This window comes from Lynx canadensis, chromosome D3 (assembly GCF_007474595.2).
Source record: "Lynx canadensis isolate LIC74 chromosome D3, mLynCan4.pri.v2, whole genome shotgun sequence".
Taxonomy (NCBI): Eukaryota; Metazoa; Chordata; class Mammalia; order Carnivora; family Felidae; genus Lynx; species Lynx canadensis.
Window position 1 is genome coordinate 67861018 of NC_044314.2, and position 19090 is coordinate 67880107.

The following is a 19090-nucleotide window of genomic DNA, read 5'->3' on the forward strand; positions in this document are numbered from 1 at the left end:
TTTAACAGCCCAAGCTGTCATTTTCCGGAATTCTATAAAGGCCTTCAGGCAGTAGCTGGGGGCATTTTGAAACAACCAGTTAGGAAAATGAGCAGGGAGAAGGAGGGCTGCAAGCAGGTGCCTGGAATCCCAAGCCCTTCTGTCTCAAGGTGACGGGGAATCCTGGTGGGGCAAGCTGGAGGGGCGGGGTGGGGGTTCCAAGGCTCCCTGCTTGTCTGCATGGCTAACTCCATTCTGCCTTTCACATAAAACCATTTTACCCAAGTATCTATACACACGTGCAGAAATGAACACAGGATGGAAAGACACTGTCTTAGTCCTTAAGAGGGGTTGTCCCCAAGTAACAGACATTTTTAAAGGTTTTTTTTGCCACTTTATTTTCTAAATTCTCTATAGGGAGCCCTGTGGGAACCAGAAAAGAGAAGAAATGGTGTTTAAAAGACAAATAAAAGGGGGCGCCTGGGTGGCGCAGTCGGTTAAGCGTCCGACTTCAGCCAGGTCACGATCTCGCGGTCCGTGAGTTCGAGCCCCGCGTCGGGCTCTGGGCTGATGGCTCGGAGCCTGGAGCCTGTTTCCGATTCTGTGTCTCCCTCTCTCTCTGCCCCTCCCCCGTTCATGCTCTGTCTCTCTCTGTCCCAAAAATAAATAAACGTTGAGAAAAAAAAATAAATAAAATAAAAGACAAATAAAGGATCACAGGGCATTATACAAGTATGCTAGGGCTGCTGTAGCAAAGTGCTACAGACTGAGTGGCTTGGACAAACAGAAATGTCTCAAGGTCTGGAGGCCAGAAGCCTGAAATCATGGTGTCGGCAGAGCTGTGCTCCCCCTATAGGGGCTAGAGAGGGAAGTGCTCCGTGCTTCTCTCCTAGCTTCTGGTGGTTTGCTGGCCGTCTTTTATGTTCCTTGGCTTGCAGATGCATCCTTGGGATCTCCTGTTGACACATGGAGCCCTCCCTGTGTGTCTTCACATCATCTCCCCTCTGTGTGTGTCTGTCCCTTTCCAAATGTCTCTCTTCTTATAAGGACACTGGTCATACTGGATGTGGGTCAGCTCATGTTAACTTGATTACCTCTGTACAGACCCTGTCTCCAAACACAGCTGTATTCTGAGGTACCGGGGATTAGGATTTCAACCTATTTTGGGGTCAGGGGGGCATAGTTCAACCTATAAACAGATATGTTTCTAGAAATGAGAAGAAGTGCAGGATGGCTATGGTGTTTTCCTTTGTGGGTGGTGGAGTCCATTGAGATCGAGCTTATATGTGAAGAATGTCTAGTGTTACCGTGTTGGTCAACTTCCAAGATGGTGCCCCATGATCCCAACCTCTGGCATTCACACCCCCACGTAGCCTCCTCCCATATTGTGCCAGAGTTGGTCTGTGTGATCAAGAGATGGTCAGTAGTGATGACACCTTGTCACTCCCGAGGTTAGGTTATCCAAGGCATTTGGCATTTGCCTTCCTCTGTCTTGGATCATGTGCCCTGGGACCCCCAACCACCACGTCCTGAGGACACTCAAGCAGCTCAGTGAAGTCCCTTGTGGCAGAGAACCGAAGGCTCCAGCCAACAGCCATGTCAGTGAGCCCTTCTTGGAAGGGACCCTCCAGCTTCAGTCAAGCCTTTGGACAACCATGCCCTGGCTGACATCTTCACGAATACGGATTCTGGATTAGTTTTCTTTTGCGGCTGCCATAAATTACCCCGAATTTAGCAGCTTAGGATAATGCAATTTATCCTCTTACTGACTTGGAGGTCAGACGTTTAAAATAAGTCTTAAGGGGTTAAAATCAAGGTGCAAATAGGACTGGTTCCTTCTGGAGGCCCCCAGAACAACTCATGCCTTGCCTCTCTCAGCTTGTGGAAGCAGCCAGGAATTCTTGGCTCCTGGCTGCCTCATTCCGGTACGATGCCACCATCACTTTATTATTGCCTTCTTCCCCACTGACCCTCCCGCCTTCTTCTTATGAGGACCCTTCTGATGACATCCAGGGATCACCCGGATACTCCAGGATAACCTCCCCATCTCAAGATCCTTAATTTAATCACACCTGCAAAATTCCTCTTGCCATCTAAGTTAACATAGTCACATGTAGCAGGGATTAGGATGTGGACGTCTTTGGAGGCTGTTATTCATTCTGCTATAGACTCTGAGTCAGATAAGCCACTCCTGAATTCCTGACCCACAGGAGACACTGAGAGATAGTGAATGATCTTTCATATTTCAAAACACTAGGTATTGAGGCAACCTGTTAATGTAACAATAAATAACTAATACAGATTAGGGGGTTGTAATCCAACATTTGGTTCTGTAACACTTGAAAATTGGAATTCTGGATTTCTTAGGACTTTTTCCTTGAAATATATATATATATATATATATATATATATATATATATTTACATATATATACACACGCGTCTACTTATCTATCTACTATATATTTACATCTATATAAAATATAAATATTTATAAATATAGGTATGGATGGAGAGAGAGAGAGAGAGAGAGAAAGAGAGGAAAGTGTGCAGATCTTGCAAACATACAGTTGGATGACTTTCTACAAACTGAGAACACCCTGTCTTTCATAATGAAGCCTGGGTTGAGCCTGGATATGTCTGTGCTCTGTGCCCGTGATTCTCCTCTTTTCCTCTCAGATACATTCCCGCTCCTTCTCTTCTCGACTTTACGTTGTAGGAAACTAGGGGCACCTGGGGGGCTCAGTCGGTTAAGCGTCCGACTTCGGCTCAGGTCATGATCTCGAGGTCCATGAGTTCAAACCCCGTGGTGGGCTTTGTGCTGATGGCTCAGAGCCTGGAGCCTGCTCCGGATTCTGTCTCTCCCCCTCTCTCTGCCCCTCCCCTGCTCATGCTCTGTCTCTCTGTTTCTGTCTCTGTCTCTCTCAAAAATAAACATTAAAAAAATAAAAATAAATTGTAGGAAACTCTATTTTCTCATTTCCTTGCCTTTCATTGGTCAACCAATGAAAGGCAGCAATGGACAACGAGCAGGAGAGGGAGAGAAGCCAGGATATTTCTCCCTCTCTTGCACTACCTTGGGGGTGCATCCCCGGCAGCAGCTGAGGCAGCCTCCCATTGGATGGCCTCCCATCCACCAGGCAGCCTCCCATTGGATGGCTCAACATTCTGATTTGTCCTTTGAGCTCTAGGTCGGCAGTGCCTTCCTGCCATTGCTAATCTATCCTGGCTTCTCACCTTTTTCTGTCATCTGAATAACCAATTCCCTGTATTAAATTCTTTTGTTTGAATGATCTAGAGCTATTTCTATTTTCTCAACTGATAAAGGCTCCTTTGAGGCACTGTATTAAATCCTTCCAGTTTCAACAACAACAAAAAAGCAACAGGCTTATAAAACTACATTTTCTGGGGCGCCTGGGTGGTGCAGTCGGTTAAGCGTCCGACTTCAGCCAGGTCACGATCTCGCGGTCCAGGAGTTCGAGCCCCGCGTCGGGCTCTGGGCTGATGGCTCGGAGCCTGGAGCCTGTTTCCGATTCTGTGTCTCCCTCTCTCTCTGCCCCTCCCCCGTTCATGCTCTGTCTCTCTCTGTCAAAAATAAATAAACGTTGAAAAAAAAATTAAAAAAAAACAAACAAACTACATTTTCTGAAAAATGAGGCTGTCCTTGCTATGTGATATCTGCAGGCTTCATACTTTCTGAGTCTTTTCATAGAAAGAACGACATTTTGTTACGTATCAAGTGTGTGCCCACATATTAGGTAGACCAGATGTATACCACCATACATTATTTCGTTTGTTTCTTGCCATGATCTTTTGTCTGGAAATCATACTTGCATTTTGCCAGATGAGGGACTGGAAGGAAGGAAGGATTAAGAATTCTTCAAAATTCACATAAGCGTTTCATTTCTCCTGCTGTTCCCATGTTGTTGTTAGCCCCCCACTGCCCCCACCGGGGTCTCCCAATTCCACAGAGCACTTGCCAGTTTTCAAGGAGACCTGGCCCTCTCGCCTGCCAACCAACCAACTAATATCAGTATCTTCTTTGAGGATTCAGGATGCATTTCCAGGAAGATGGAGGTCTTTTAGGGTGTGGCACGATTGGGAGTTCCGGCTGACGCTCGTAGATGGGCCACTGGCTGAAGTGCTTAGCTTGGTGGTTCATAGAGGGGACTCTGGCCCTAGATTGCCTGGGTGTATGCAGGGATCGATTGGACATGCCTGCTGCAGGTGCAGAAAAGGGTGGGAGGAGTTGTTAGGTATTTACTGACCCTTTGGAAACAGGCAGCCCTGAGCTTGAATCTGTGTGTCACTTTCTAGCTGTGTGACTTCGGGGTCTTTGATGAGTCTCTCTGTGTCTATTACCACATGATAAACACAGAATCAAATAATTAATTTGCAGGAAGATTGTGAAGAAAGGGACTTTGCGTAGTGATGACCACCTTATCCTTAACCCCTCTTGTTGCTGGAGGTTGGGCGCTAAGTAAGAGAATCTGGTGCTTCCTTTGGGGGTTTCTACTGGGTACCCCAAGACTTTCCTTTCCCACAATGAGACTCAAAGCTCCATGCTAATGCTTGTTCCATTGCCAATATGACCCTGGAACTCTAGCCAGGACACCGTTGACAGGGCTTTTATTTTGCCTCGCAGCCTCATTTCTCCCAGGCAAGGGACCCTGGGACAATTTGAATGAAACAATGGAAATTCCCCATCATCTCATCACTTCTTTCAGAGAAGACTCCCCCCACCTCTGGAGACACAAATATCCTTGGGTAAAGCAGGAGCAAAGGGGACAAAAGCCATGGGCTGGGGTCAGGACACCGGGGTCCAGCTGTAGATCACTGTGTCTTGGGTGCACGACCTTGGGTGGATGATTTCACCTTTCTGAGGCTCAGTCTGCTCATCTGTCAAATGGGGATAATGAGGCCAGCGTGGGAGGCACTGAGCGGGTGGTCCGGCGGATTGTTCCTCACAGCATAGACAGAAATAAAATCTTATATAGTTTTTAACTTTCTGATAAGAACACTCATCCATATTCTTTGCAGAAAGTCTGGAGAAGTATAGAAAGGAAAACAAAAGTCACCTGACCTCTCACCACTTGAGATAATAACTCTGCCATTACTTTGTCGTCATGGCCTCAAGTTACTTCTTATGTGCTTGTGTCGCACTTGACTTTGAGGGTTCTCATAAAAATTATGGGAGATGAGGCATTTCATACATTTAGCAGGGGACCTGCCCATGTGAGAAAATAGAAATAAATATACTCACATAGTAATGAATTAAAGAAATATTTATTAAGTATGTGCTATGTGTCAGACTGGAAATGTTCACGCAGGTGCATCTGAATATACGCACGTACACGTGTGTTCATGCGTATTTATATGTATTTGTAATAGCATATATATTTGTGTGTAATTTTTTTGGGGGGGAGGAGGCAGGCTCTGTAACATAACATTTCTATTTGTCTTTAGCACATCAGAAGAAAACAAAGTGAGTTTTCATTATGTTCAGGAGGTGTTTTGAGATGGCCTGATCTACACTATAAACTAGGAGAAATGAACTTTGCAGTGGGATACCTTGAAAGGATGTAGAGGCAACCTCTCGAGCCGCAGAAACTGATGCGTGAGTCCTGCGCATTTGCAGACAGGAGGCCGTCTGCTAAAGATGCCCTGGGCAGAGAAAACAAACAACGGTTTTAAATATTAGCCTCCAATGGAATGTCACAGGAGGAGATGATTTTAATTGCAGCTACTAATTATCGTATGAACGACCTCCCACACGGGCAGCTCTGTGTGGCATGTTCCAGGGGGAGTAGCCTGGAAGTATAACAAGGGTTAATGATTCTCTTAAGCGATGCTGGGGAGGTCAGCACATACACACAGTACTGTATTTATCTCTGTGTGCGTGGAAGTACGTATGCATAATGAATTCCCAGGCCCCCCCCCCTTCATTCACCACTTAGAGTCATGCTATAACACCATTCATGCGATTCCCAAACATACACTGAGCGCCTGCTATGTTCTGAACACCAGCAATACAGATAGATGAGGTCCCTGCGAGAATGTTGAACTCCGTAGAAGTCAGGACTTAGCCTGCATCGCTTGTGCGTAGATCAGGGCTGGCACACCGTAGGTACTCGATAAATGTTTATTGAATGAATGAAAGGTATATAAACATACATATACATACATGTAATGAATATATCATACATGTATATAATATCTATGTTGTGTGTTATTACAGTGTGTATATGGCTCGATTGCAGCCATAGATGAACGTGGGCATATTTGCTAGTGGGTTTCTGCCGTATACGTCTAAGTATCTGAATAGTTCCATATCCTAATTCCTCCCCCAACTTCTTCACGCTTCAAGCCTCCAAAGAGAGATGAAAACAGAGAAGACCGGCTTCACGCTTGGCCTCCAAACGCAACCCCATGTGCACGTGGCGGTCCCAGTCCAATCCCAAGCACTGTTAGTCAGATGTTGTGGAGAATGGAAGAAGGTCCCAGGCTCCCAGAAGCGAGAGAGGGTGCCTCCCCTGTGCCCCCTTCTTGCGTGTCCCCTGTGTGTCTCCCGAGGGGTCTCCTGCGGGGGCATTGTTTTGTCTGCCCCAGGGACGCTGTTTGGGGCACCGCATCCATTCTCTTAATGAGTTGGTCTCCGCGATCAGCAGACGCTATTTGTCTTCCAAGTTGAAGCAGGAAAGGTTTGCTGATTACTGATGGCACCTACTCTAGACTTCCCCAAACCGTCTCCTTGGGGTGTTCCCGCTGAGTCTGATGTGACTCCCCCGGGCCCCGTCCTTGGTCCACAGATACCCTTATCTACGGAGGGTTTTCTTTCGTTGTTGTTGTTTTATTATTGGAGAGAGACAGAGGCGGCACAAGCAGGGGAGGGGCAGGGAGAGAGGGAGAGAGAACCCCAAGCAGGATCCACGCTGCTGGTGCAGAGCCCGACGCGGGCCCCGAACCCATGAAACCGTGAGGTCATGACCTGAGCAGGAAGTCGGACACTTAAGGGACTGAGCCACCCCAGGCATCCCTATGGGTGGTTTTGCTCACAGCTCTCCTCGCTCTGTCCGGTTACATCATCCCCTCCGCTGCCCTTGCTTTTCACCCACATCCTTCCTCTGCAGGGCACTGAAAATGCCTTGGAGCCAGAGTCCTTGCTCGCCCGTGACCTTGGCAAACCTCAGCAATGCTCCCCCCCACTCCGGTCACTCCTCGTTCTCCTCTAAGAATTAAATGGTAGCAGTGCCAGCGTTGGCCAAGCCTTTCCTCTCTGGAGATCAGAGAGGTTGAGTCTGATCCACTAGCTCCAGGTCACACAGCCAGTGATGGCAGAGCTGGGATTTGAACCCCGGCACCCTGGGTCCAGAGGCCACTTTGTCTTTCACGATACTACAGATTTGCTTCGTCTCAGCGCCTCCTCTCCTCCGCCCCCCTGCTTAGTCCCAGCCCAGAGTCACCCACCCCTGAGATGACCGTGCCTGTCCCTGGTGGCCCCGTCCTCTGCCCGCCAGGAGGCTCCGGGAGGGTTCCGTGTGACATTGCGTGGGCACAGCTGACCCAGGCACAGCTGGGAGGGGACCTCTGGGCTCCCTTCTCATCCCTGAGGCTCATGAGGCATAAAGAGCTGTTACTGAGAAACCCAAGACCTGGCCGCCCATCTTGGCTTTGTCCTCTCCCGGCTGCATGGCCATTCCACTGCTCCCGCCTCACTTTCCCAATCTCCCAAATAAACATTCACCACATGCCTAAAACGGCCCAGCCGCGGCCCTTGCGCAGCCTCTCCGTGTCTTACAAAGACACGGGTGCCCCGTCGCCTGGGAGAAGGTGGTCGATTCTGTCGCCCCCAGGAAGGGGCTGAGCTCGGAAGCCACAGGGACTTCGCGCCCAGCCAGTTCTCTGGGTGCCGTTAGGAGCTGACGTGTGGGCGTCCAGAGGCAGGTACCTTCTCAGCCATCCCACGCTGTGTGTTATTTCCTCTGACAGCCCACTGGCCTCCTGCCCGGTGGGGGAGGGGGGTGCCCTGCCTCGGACCGTCTCTCACCTTGTCAGCACCAAGATGGGGATTTCACAGCTGGCGGCTTCCATCAACTGCAATGCATTTCCAGCTCCTTGTCACCCCCCCGACCGCCTCTCTCCACGCCGCTTCTCCTCTGCTCAGCCCTTGGGCTTCTCAGTTTTTGCCTTTTCTCTCTCTGTCTGTCTGTCTGTCTCTCTCTCTCGTTAAAATTGGAAAACCTCAGAATCGGATGAAAGGCACAGACTCACAATAAGCAGAAATGGCTGAGCCGCTCTGCAAAGGAGAGCTGTGCATGTCCCCATAATTGGGGAGCAGCCCCTGCTCCTCCCTGACTTTCGCCGGGGGTGTGCACAGGTAGCCCCAGAAAGATCATTGGCCTGGGAGCGGGGGCAAGAGCAGTCTTTAAATCCAGGCCATGTACCTTACTGCCCTGGATGCCTTCACTGGCCTCCATTTCTTCATCTACGAAACAAAGGCAACAATCCCAGGCTCAGAGAGGGGCTGTAAACTGTTTGAGGTTGCACAGCTAGTGAGTTAAATGGGCAGCCGGGGACTGTGCTTAGGTCTGACCCTAAGTCTTTATATTTTGCCCCCTTCCACGCCCTCAGCGGTTGGTATAGATGTGTTTCTTAAAACAACAGTTGACAAGGGACACCTGGGTGGCTCAGTCAGTTAGGTGTCTGACTTCGTCTCAGGTCATGATCCCAGGGTCCACGAGTTCGAGCTCTGCGTCGGGCTCTGTGCTGACAGCTCGGAGCCTGGAGCCTGCTTCGGATTCGCTGTCTCCCCCTCTCTGCCCCTCCCCTGCTCACACTCTTAATGTCTCAAAAATAAACAAACGTTAATGTGAAAAAATTTCTTAAAGTCGGCAAATAATCCTTAAATAATATTAGAACAGCTTAAAAGAAACATTTTATCTATAATACCCACTCCCTTCATCCTCATCTTATAAATGCTACCAACTTCCTAAGTGTTTTTCCAACTGCGCGTGCGTTATTTGCAGACTGCTAGGGACACAGTATTCCTCCATTCTATCCCGTTTGCGTGCCTTCATTCTGCAGAAGCATTCCATGCTGCCACAGCCCTTATTTCCAACGGGAATGTCTAGGAGCGCCAAAGTGGTACACCGTGACCCCCCTACCGATCCCCAGTTGTTGGCTGATGAGGCTGCTTTCAGCTTCTCCCCATCCTCAACACCACCGCTCGAAGCATCCTCCCCTACAGACCTCCCTCTGCCTTTGATTGATTCCCCCTGGGCTTACCTGCTGACAGGTGAGATTCTGGGTTTAACCCGAGGTTTCTCAGGGACACTGTGGACATTCGGGCGAGGTAATGCTCTGCGGAGGGAGCTGTCCTGTGCATTATAGGATGTTGGGCATTATCCCTGCAAGGTGCCAGTGACACACACACACACACACACACACACACCAAGGTGTGACAGCCAAAAATGTCTCTAGGCATTGCTCACTGAGTGTCCCCTGGGGGGAGCGCAAAATCACCCTCAGTTGCTAATCACTGCAATTAAAGGGTAGGGGTGGGTGAAATCTGTGGGTGAAACCTGTTGCCAATGGAAGTCAGAGGTTTTCCCGAGTCTGGACAGAATCTGATTAGGGCAGGGTCGGAGGGGGAAGAGATGAGCCCACAGAGGAGAGGCAGATGCGCGGAGCTGGAGTTCCAGCACTGCCATTAAGCCTTTGCTTCCCTGGGCCTCAGTTTCTCATCTGCGAAATGGGAGCAATGATAGCCATCCGCCAGGCTTCTGAGCAGGGAGGGAGGTCCTGAGGGTAAGACGCTCAGCACAGTGCCAGGCACAGAAGGATCTTAGTAAACGGCAGTGGGGTGCTCTGGGACGAGACCTGTTGGCTTGCCAGTTTTTGTCTTTGCACCCTCTGAGGACGGCACAGCAGAGTGGAAAGGGAACCGTTCTTTTTTAAAAAGTGTATTTATTTTGAGAGAGAGAGAGAGCACACTCGAGTGGGGTAGGGGCAGAGAGAGTGAGAGAACCCCAAGCAGGCTCTGCCCTGGCAGCACAGAGCCTGACCTGGGGCTGGACCTCACGAACCGTGAGATCATGACCTGAGCCGAGATCAAGAGTTGGACGCTTAACCACCTGAGCCACCCAGGTGCCCCGCGAACCATTCTTGTCTGCTCCCCAGCCGACCCCCATCTCCCACTCCAGATCCAACCCTGAGGCAGACTCAGCTTCCTGAACCAGCTTCGGTGACTGGTCTGGGAAACATTAATTGGCTCATACATTTGCTCATCCATCCAGGGTGTAGTGCCTGGTGCAAAGTGGGTGGTGCAGGTTCCGAGCGTGGCTCTGGGGTTGGACACGCGGGGCTCAGAACCCCAGCGTGGATGAGTGAGCGCTGTCCATGGGCCACGCCCTGGTGGCCCCCCAAACGCCCCTGCCCTCTATAAAATTCAAAGCATCTCTCTGAGGGTCCACAAGCCCATCTGTGCAGAGAGCGTGCCTCAAGGGGTGCCCACCATGTACTAGGTGCTCAGTGAACACTTGACTCAGCCCAGCGTGTGTCTCCTTCCCAGAAGCTCTGGCAGGTGTGTGGGTTCTTGCCCAAGGCCAACATGCGCTTGTGGTCTCTGCCTCCAGGAGAAGCACGTGGAGGACCTCTCGGCAGTGAGACAGACCCTCCAGACAGACCTGGAGACGTCCATCCGGCGGATTGCCGACCTGCAGGCAGCCTTGGAGGAGCTGGCATCCAGCGACAGTGACACGGAGAGGTAACCTACGGGGGGGGGGCAGGCGCAGCGGGGTGCAGCAGGTGGCCTGGGGCCCTGGGGTGCCCTGCAGCCTTCGGTAGACGGAACTCCTTGTCTCAGGTCCTCCGGGGGCCGCATCTGCGGGGACACCCAGATGCATCTCATGGTGGGAGGGACGACCGGCTGGCTCCCGTGAGGAGGGGCAGGATGCTTGCTTCCTCTCCAGTGTCAGCATCTCCTTGTTGCCACCGAAACTGCCTGGCCCAGCTCTCCAAGACTTAGGGGAGGTGACCCTGGGACATGTCTGCAGAGTGGGCTCCAGTTTGTCATCGTGGCCAGTGACGCATCCAAGCTGGGCCCAGTCCCCTCACGCGTCAAGTGGACGTAATACTTTGAACTGACCACGTGAAATGGCCAGGTGTTGACCACTCTTGATCTGCAGATTGGCATTCCGTGGACTCAACCTTCTGCCTACCTGATAGGATTGTCAGAGTCAAATGAGGTACCAGATGGACATTGCTTAGAACCAGGCACGCAGGCTGTAAGGGTGTGCATTGTGTTTGTGCCCAGAAATGGGCATCACTTCACAAAGGCAATGACTGATTCAAGGATGCAAAATTAGCCAGCAGGTGATAGGCAAGGCCTTTCAAGTTCAGTGTCGGGGCTTCTCTCCTTTCTCGGAAGACAGGTTGCTTCCTACCATCTCCACTCAAGTCTCGAGCTGCCGCAGGCCAGGGGTGCCCCGGGTGGCCACATGGGCCCGGGCTGTTGAGCCCCTGCAGGAGGTCCATAGCATCCTGTCCCCCAAAGCTGCCTTTGCAACCTTGGCATTGTCACCTCTCTGGAACCCACAGCTGCCTGTCTGGCTGCAGCCTCTCTGTCCCCATCCCAGCCTCTGTCGCAAAGCCTGGGCAGCAGGGAGAGACATCTTCTTTGCGATTGCTTTGGGAAGAAACAGGATGCCTTAACCTAACCTTCAGAGGCGGTGCCCTCCTTACACACCCCTGTGTGGGCTGCATCGGCCCCTGGTCCCTCTTGGGCTTTGTCTCTGTGGGGTATGGCATGCGTTGCAGCCACAACAATCAACGATCAGACCATGGAGTGCAACCCTCTCCACTCTCGCGAGGACCCTGGGGAAGGTCGGGGTCGCACAGCAAATTAGGTGCTGCAAAACCCGGGGCTGCTGAGTTTCCCACCCTAGACCTTTGCCTGTCACACCCCTCTTAATAGGGTGAAGCGGGAGCCAGCTGCTGACCGGCAGGAGGTGTGGGCATGAGCTGGGCAGTGAGGGAAGGAAGCAGTGACGTGAGTCAGCTGCGGTCTAGCCAGTGGGGAGAGCCCGTAGAGCTGACCATGCCTCATTAAGGGGGAGAAGAAAGCCCAGAAGGAAACACACCAACATTCTGGTGGAAGACATTGCAGGTGACCTAAATTTTGGTTTGCTTCAAGCGTATTTACATATTCTAAAGTTTCTGCAGTGAACATACCCAGTCCTCGCTGTACTAGGTAGGTTCCTCTTTGAGGAGATTTTGCTCCTATAAGTTACAGACTTGATACGCCTATTTATTTGTTTGTTTATTATTATTTTTAACGTTTATTTATTTTTGAGAGGCCGAGAGAGAGAGAGAGAGAGAGAGAGCGAGCATGAACAGGGGAGGGGCAGAGAGAGAGGGAGACACGGAAGCCCAAGCAGGCTCCAGGCTCCCAGCAGTCAGCACAGAGCCCAACGCAGGGCTCGAACCCACAGACCGTGAGATCATGACCTGAGCCGAAGTCGGCCGCTTAGCCGACTGAGCCACCCAGTCACCCCACAAGTTTTTGTTTTAATTTCAGGATAGTTAGCATACGGTGGTAGGTTAGTTTCAGGTGTACCATATAGTGATTCCACAATTCCATACATTACTCCGTGTTCGTCATGGCAAGTGTGCTCTTGATCCCCATCACCTGTTTCCCCCATCCCCCCGCAACACCCTGCCCTCCGGCAGTCGCCAGTTTGTTCCCCATATTTCAGCATCTGTCTTTTGGTTTGTGTGCGTCTCTCCCCCCCCCCCCCCACTTTGCTCATTTGTTTTGGTTTTTCAGTTCCACAGATGAGTGAAATCTGCCGGACTGACTTCGCTTTGCATGATACTCTCTAGCACCATCCGTGTCGTTGCAAATGGCAAGATTTCATTCTTTTTTTATGGCTGATGAATAGTCCACTGTGTATATATGCCACTTCTTCTTTACCCATTTATCAATCGATGGACACTCGGGCCGCTTCGATAATTTGGCGGTTACAGATAATGCTGCTATGAATACATGTATCCTTTCAAATTAACGTTTTCGTATTCTTTGGGTAAATACCCAGTAGTGCGATTCCTGGATCGTAGGGTAGTTGATTTTTAAGTTTCTGAGGATTTTTAAGTTTCCGTTTTCCAAGGTGGCCGCACCAGTTTGCATTCCCGCCCACAGTGCAAGAGGGGTCCTTTTTCTCCACATCCTCGCCAACCTTTGTTTGTGTCTGTGATTTTGGCCATTCTGACAGGGGTGAGGTGATCCCTCGCCGTGGTTTTGATTTGCATTGCCCCGATGATCAGTGATGTTAAGCATCTTTTCATGTGGCTGTTGGCCATCTGTAGGTCTTCTTTTTTTTTTAATTTTTTAAAATGTTTTTATTTATTTTTGAGACAGGGAGAGACAGAGCATGAGCAGGGAAGGGGCAGAGAGAGGGGGAGACACAGAATCCGAAGCAGGCCTCAGGCTCTGAGCTGTCAGCACAGAGCCTGACACGGGGCTCAAACTCACGGAGTGTGAGATCATGACCTGAGCTGAAGTCGGACGCTCAACCGACTGAGACACCCAGGTGCCCCTGTAGGTCTTCTTTAGAGAAATGTCTGCGAACATCTTCTGCCCACTTTTAATTGGATTAGTTGGGTTTGGGGTGTTAAGGTAGCTTTTCTAATAAATAAAAGCTATCAGCAGAACAAATGAAAGTTATAAAAATAACCAAATTGGAAAGAGGCACAGGGTGTGGGCGCTTGCAGGTGTGGGTATAGGCTGGGCAGAGGTATGACAGGAAGCAAGGAGCCTGGGAAGCGAGATCCTGGTGGCAAGGTCATAGAGGGTCACAGACATCACTCCAGTCTCAGCTTAGAGGGGATCCTTCGGAGCCTTAAAGGGACCCTGCCCTCACCCTCATCTTGATAGGGAGCATGCTTATCTCTTTCTGTTCCAGGTGAAAAGCCTCATGCTCACCTTCGGTCCCAATCCTACTTTTCTGAGGTCCCCGGGAATCCCATCTGAACCCCAGCTTCCTGTCTGCATTTTCACGGCCTTGGGTCTCAGCGAGACTCCATCCTGACTTTCTGCCCCATTAACTTGGAATTGAACTAGACACAGAGCAGAGATCTGACCAGTGGCACAAGAATGGGGGGGGGGGGACACTGGAGGGAAATTGCCCACAAAGAAGTCTCAACACATTTCGAAGAATTAATATGGCACAAACCTTGTTCTCTGGTCACACTGCCATTAAAATGATTATCGGCAGTGAACGGCAGTCCGTGCCTTGCCAGGCTGCAGAGCCAACATCCGGAGTAGAGCCCCAGCTCCTACCCGGGTGCCAGCCTCTCCTCCTCTTCCCCCATCCTGACGGCTCCACGGTGTACTTCCTTCTTAATTGTCTCATCTCCCGGGGTACGGAGGTTTGGATGGGAGCCCGAGGGATTCGTCGAAGTACCTCTCCAAACTGAGCTCTCAATTAGGATTCACACCCACCGGGCAGAGAGAGAGAAACAGCGTGTGTGTGTGTGTGTGTGTGTGTGTGTGTGTGTGTGTGTGGTGCTTCCGCTGGAGGTAAGGTTCTTTAAGAGACTTGTTCAAATTATGAAAAGTCACATTTCCCCGTGTTGGGAATTCAATCCGAGCGTAACAGGCCTTCCAGGCTGGAAACGTGGTTACGTGCTCGGAAAGCCAGGCGGCCCGTATGGCAGTGTTGACTCCTGTGCCTTCCTGCACTCAGGCTCTGCCTTGCGACTTCAGTGGTGGCGTCAGCCTTCTCGGATGAATGGGGGAAATGCTTTAAGCTGTTCCCCCCGCGGCCTGGGGCAAGCTGATTACTCCTGGAGGGAGAGATGTGTCAGCTGATGGCCCCATCTATTCCTGGGGCTATCCCAGGGTCTGTAGCTACTCACCTTTCTGGGGCCTCAGGGGGGAGGGGGAGGGGGGAAAGTGTGGCGAGGTCGATGGATGACCTCTGACTCCTAGGTCAGCTGAGAGTGTGTCAATTCCAGTTGGCCCAGTTGGAGACCAGTGCTCTAGAAAGGTGCCTTCCATTGCTGTGTTGTGTGTGACTTGTATGTTTCTCAGCCTGGGTAAAATTAGGCCGCAGTGGGAAAAGTGGGAAGATGTGGGTCGCACCAAAGATTGCAGCTCCTGCCACGGGCACAATTTTGAGTTAATTTATTTATTAGGGGTCCCGGGCTCCGGCCAGACTGTTAAAAAGATGCAGACTCAGAGCCTGTCTCCATTATTCTGAGAAGGTTGATGCCCCATTCCCAAGCACAGCGTGGCTCCCTACTGCAGGATAGCACACGTTTAAATGATGCCACGGAGGCCATCTGGCTTTCCGAGCATCCTTCTAGCTTGGGAGGACTGGATCCCCCAGCCAGACGGGTACTCTTTGCTGAGGACCCGCTTTGTGTCAGGCTGCACAACCTACTTGTTTTGTAGACACTGTCTCCCAACTTTTGAAGCTGGTACCCAGTTTGTGGATGAGGACACTGGCGTTTGAGAAGTCGAGGAGCCAGCTTGGGCTCAGGCAGCAAGTGCAGGGGCCACGATGATTTCCAGGCAGACCCCACCCCCCACACTCCCAATAAGCAAACTCTGCTGTCGTGTTCAACAGACCCCTTCTTCCCCCTTTCTCTTGTCACGGTCCTGGTTCTCCACCCAGTAACTGGCCTGTCACTCTGGTGGATGCGTGTCTGTGTCACTGGGACCTGGGGCCAACGCATTCACGCGTTACTTCCCAGGCAGTGTGTGCGTTTAGACTGGAGTTGTCTGACGGAGACTCTCGCTGAAGGACCACAACAGAAGACATCTAATTAATTATCTTGCTTAGCAGCAAGCCCCTGTCCACAAACGCTTGGCACAAGTTCTTTAAAAGCCACGTGCGCCAACGTGAGAGAAAGAGCCACCGATAAGTCAGGAGACAGGGTTCTGTCCGGGCTGCACCGCCAAATAGATGCGGACCAGGTCTCCTGCCCTTCCTGGGCCTCTGCTTGCCTAGCCAACACGTTAAAATCATCATCATCACCACCACCAGCAATATTCACCTTCTACGTTAAGCTAGGAGGTACGTTGGGATGCCTGGGTGGCTCCGTCTGCTGGGCGTCTGACTCTCGGTTTGGGCTCGGGTCATGATCTCAGAGTTTGTGGGTTCGAGCCCTGCAGTGGGTTCTGCGCTGACAGTAGGGGAAGCTTGCTTGGGATTCTCCCTCTCTCCCTCTCTTTCTGCCCCTCCCCACTCATGCTTACTCTCGCTCTCTCAAAACAAATAAACATTAAAAAAAAAAAAAGACAGGGGGTGCAGTAAAAAATACAGTTCCATTTTGGAACTTGAAGCACAGAGACTCTTTCTTCATACTCTTTTATTTTGTATACCAACACAAAGTCCTGGAGAAAATTCTAACTTAGGATGGAGTGCAGAAAGAAATGAAGGTTCGGGGTCAAGCCTCCCTACTTGGTCTCTCTCCCTGACCCCTTAGACGCCCCTATGAGGTCTCCAAGAATGCAAAGGCTCTGTAGACTGTGGTGTACAAACTCCAGTATCTACCGGGACCAATAATCCACAGCTTATAAAAAGTCAACCTGGTGGCGATTTCTACCCATCTGGTTCAATGAGTCTCCGGATCACGCAGAACAAAATAGCCTGCTTCAGCCTGAAAGCCTTTCCCCTCCCCCTCCTTCCAAGCTGCAGACCACCTCAGAACGAAGCTGTTAAGTGCCTTCCGCAATTTCTCAGACCATAAGGCGTGAGGTGGCTTCCAGAAGCCCGTCTCCACCCCGCCTCTTTATTTCAGACATACTCCATTTTGTCGAGACCTTCAAAAATGGCGGGTAGCGTGGGGTCCAGCCTGGACACCACGCTTGGCCTGGATGGTAATTCATCAGGAAGTCGACAGGCAGAATGGCCGGCAGACCTTGACTTTAACCTCAGGAGTTCTGTGAAAGTGCAGTGACATGAGTTCACAGGCAAAAGCAACCAGTGCACAGACGAAAATTTCTATAAAAACGTAAGATTATTTTCCGTAAGCATCCATACCTGTGTCTTTTTATTTCTCGCGGCTGGTTCTTTTCCAGAGCCACAGGGTTTCGAAGGCACTAATAGTGACCACTGATAATCTTAACGCTCTTACGAGATTGCTTCTTAAGATTCTTCACCATTTTTTTTCCCTGCGTGGTGATACAGGGTGCAACAGTCATTGATACAGCAGTGATGGGTCGCGCCTGCTGCCTGCTGATTTCTCATCGAGAATATTGGCTTAGAAAGCCCGGTTCTTTCTGTTAAGGCAGAAGCGGGCCCTGGGATTAGCTCTTGTGATAGCCAGAGTCTGGCAGGAGCCAGAGGCTTACCCCAAACGAGGGAAATTGAGATGGCAAACAGGGAAGAGAGTAGACCCGGGCCACACAGCGAGACCCCTAGGCTTTGGTCGCCTTTTCTCTCAGTGTCTTATTCTTTCTACAACCCTAACCCAGCAGAGGCATGGAAAGACCCAGAGCAGCAGCAGGATCAGAGTCGGATCTACTCACATTGACCACTTCAGGGTGGAGAGAGAGGGGGGCAGGGAATCCCAAGCAGGTTCTGTGCTGTCCAACCATTCACACACTTAACCCGCTGAATCATCCAGGCACTCCCCGCAAAGTGGGTTTTTTTTTAAGTATTTTCAATAGTTTGTTAAAAAGTTACATCAAGGGGCACGTGGGTGGCTCTGTCGGTTAAGCATCTGGCTATGGATTTCAGCTCAGGGCATGATTTCTGTTGTGAATTGGAGCCCTGAGTTGGGTTCTGCACTGTCATTGCAAAGCCTGCTTAGGATCCTCTGCTCCTCTCTCTCAAAATAAATCAGTAAGCATTTAAAGAAAAGCTCCATCAAAACTTTGTCTATAGATCCTCAAGAAGATTCAGGGTCACCCAGCAAAGACAGTTTTGTTCTACTGCAAGGTTGTTGTTTTTTTTTTTTTGGTTTTTTTTTTTTTTTTTGGTGCCGTAGCAAATTAACACAAATTTAGTGGCTTAAACCAACACGAGATTTATTATCTTACAGTTCTGTTGTTTAGAAGCCAAACGAGGATTGGGGCATGTGGGTGGCCCAGTCGGTTGAGCATCCAACTTCAGCTCGGGTCATGATCTCAGGGTTCGTGAGCTTGAGCCCCTCATCGGGCTCCCTGCTGTCAGCACAGAGCCCCCCTCAGATCCTCTGCTACCCTCTGTCTGCCCCTGCCCTCCTCATGCTCGCTCTCACTCACTCTCTCTCTCTCTCAAAAATAAATAAACATTTTTTTAAAAAGCCCAGCAAGGATCTCCCTGGCCTAATAAAGGTATCAAAGGAGCTGTGTTCCTTCTGGAGACTCTAGGGGAGAATGCATTTCCTTACCTTTTCCAGGTTGTAGAAGATACCAAAACACCTTGTGACACTTATATCTCTAGAGCCAGCAATATTGCCTCTCGGCCAATCTTCCATAGCCACATCTCCCTCTGACCATATCTGGGGAAAGTTCCCTGCTTTGAAGGATGTGAGGGCCTAGGTTGGGCCCACCCAGATAATCCAGGATAACCTCCCCATCTCAGGATGCTTAACCTTAACCACATCTGCAGAGTCCCTTCTACCGTGTCAGGAAATGTAGCTCCAGGTTCTTGGGATTAAGGATTAGGACATGGGCATCTCTGGGGGTTGTTCTTCTTCTTCTCCCAGGGTCATTCACAAAGGTTGCTTTTGTTATGGTGGAGAGGTCACAGCAAACCTTTCTTTAAAAGGCTCGACAGTGGGGCTCCTGGGTGGCTCAGTCGGTTAAGTGTCTGACTTCGGCTCGGGTCATGACCTCGGGGTCCATGAGTTCGAGCCCCACGTCGGGCTCTGTGCTGACAGCTCAGAGCCTGGAACCTGCTTTGGATTCTGTGTCTCCCTCTCTCTCTACCCCTCCCCTGCTCATGCTCTGTCTTTCTCTTTCAAAAATAAATAAACATTTTTAAAAAACGATAAAAAATAAAGGGCTAGATAGTAAATATGTTAGGCTGTGGGGGCCACATGATCTTTCTTGCAACTACTCTGCTACGGTAGAGCAAAAGCAGTGATGCGCAACATGGAAATGAGTTAGTGTGGCTGTG

At 50.4% G+C, this 19090-nt stretch overlaps 1 protein-coding gene across 1 annotated transcript in view; it reads left to right on the plus strand.

Annotated features, from left to right (window-relative positions):
* Window positions 1-19090, plus strand: part of MYO18B (myosin XVIIIB) — a 259486-nt gene that overhangs the window by 210597 nt on the left and 29799 nt on the right. The window contains 1 exon segment of the mRNA XM_030336763.1: window positions 10613-10743. Coding sequence (XP_030192623.1) covers window positions 10613-10743 — 131 coding nt within the window.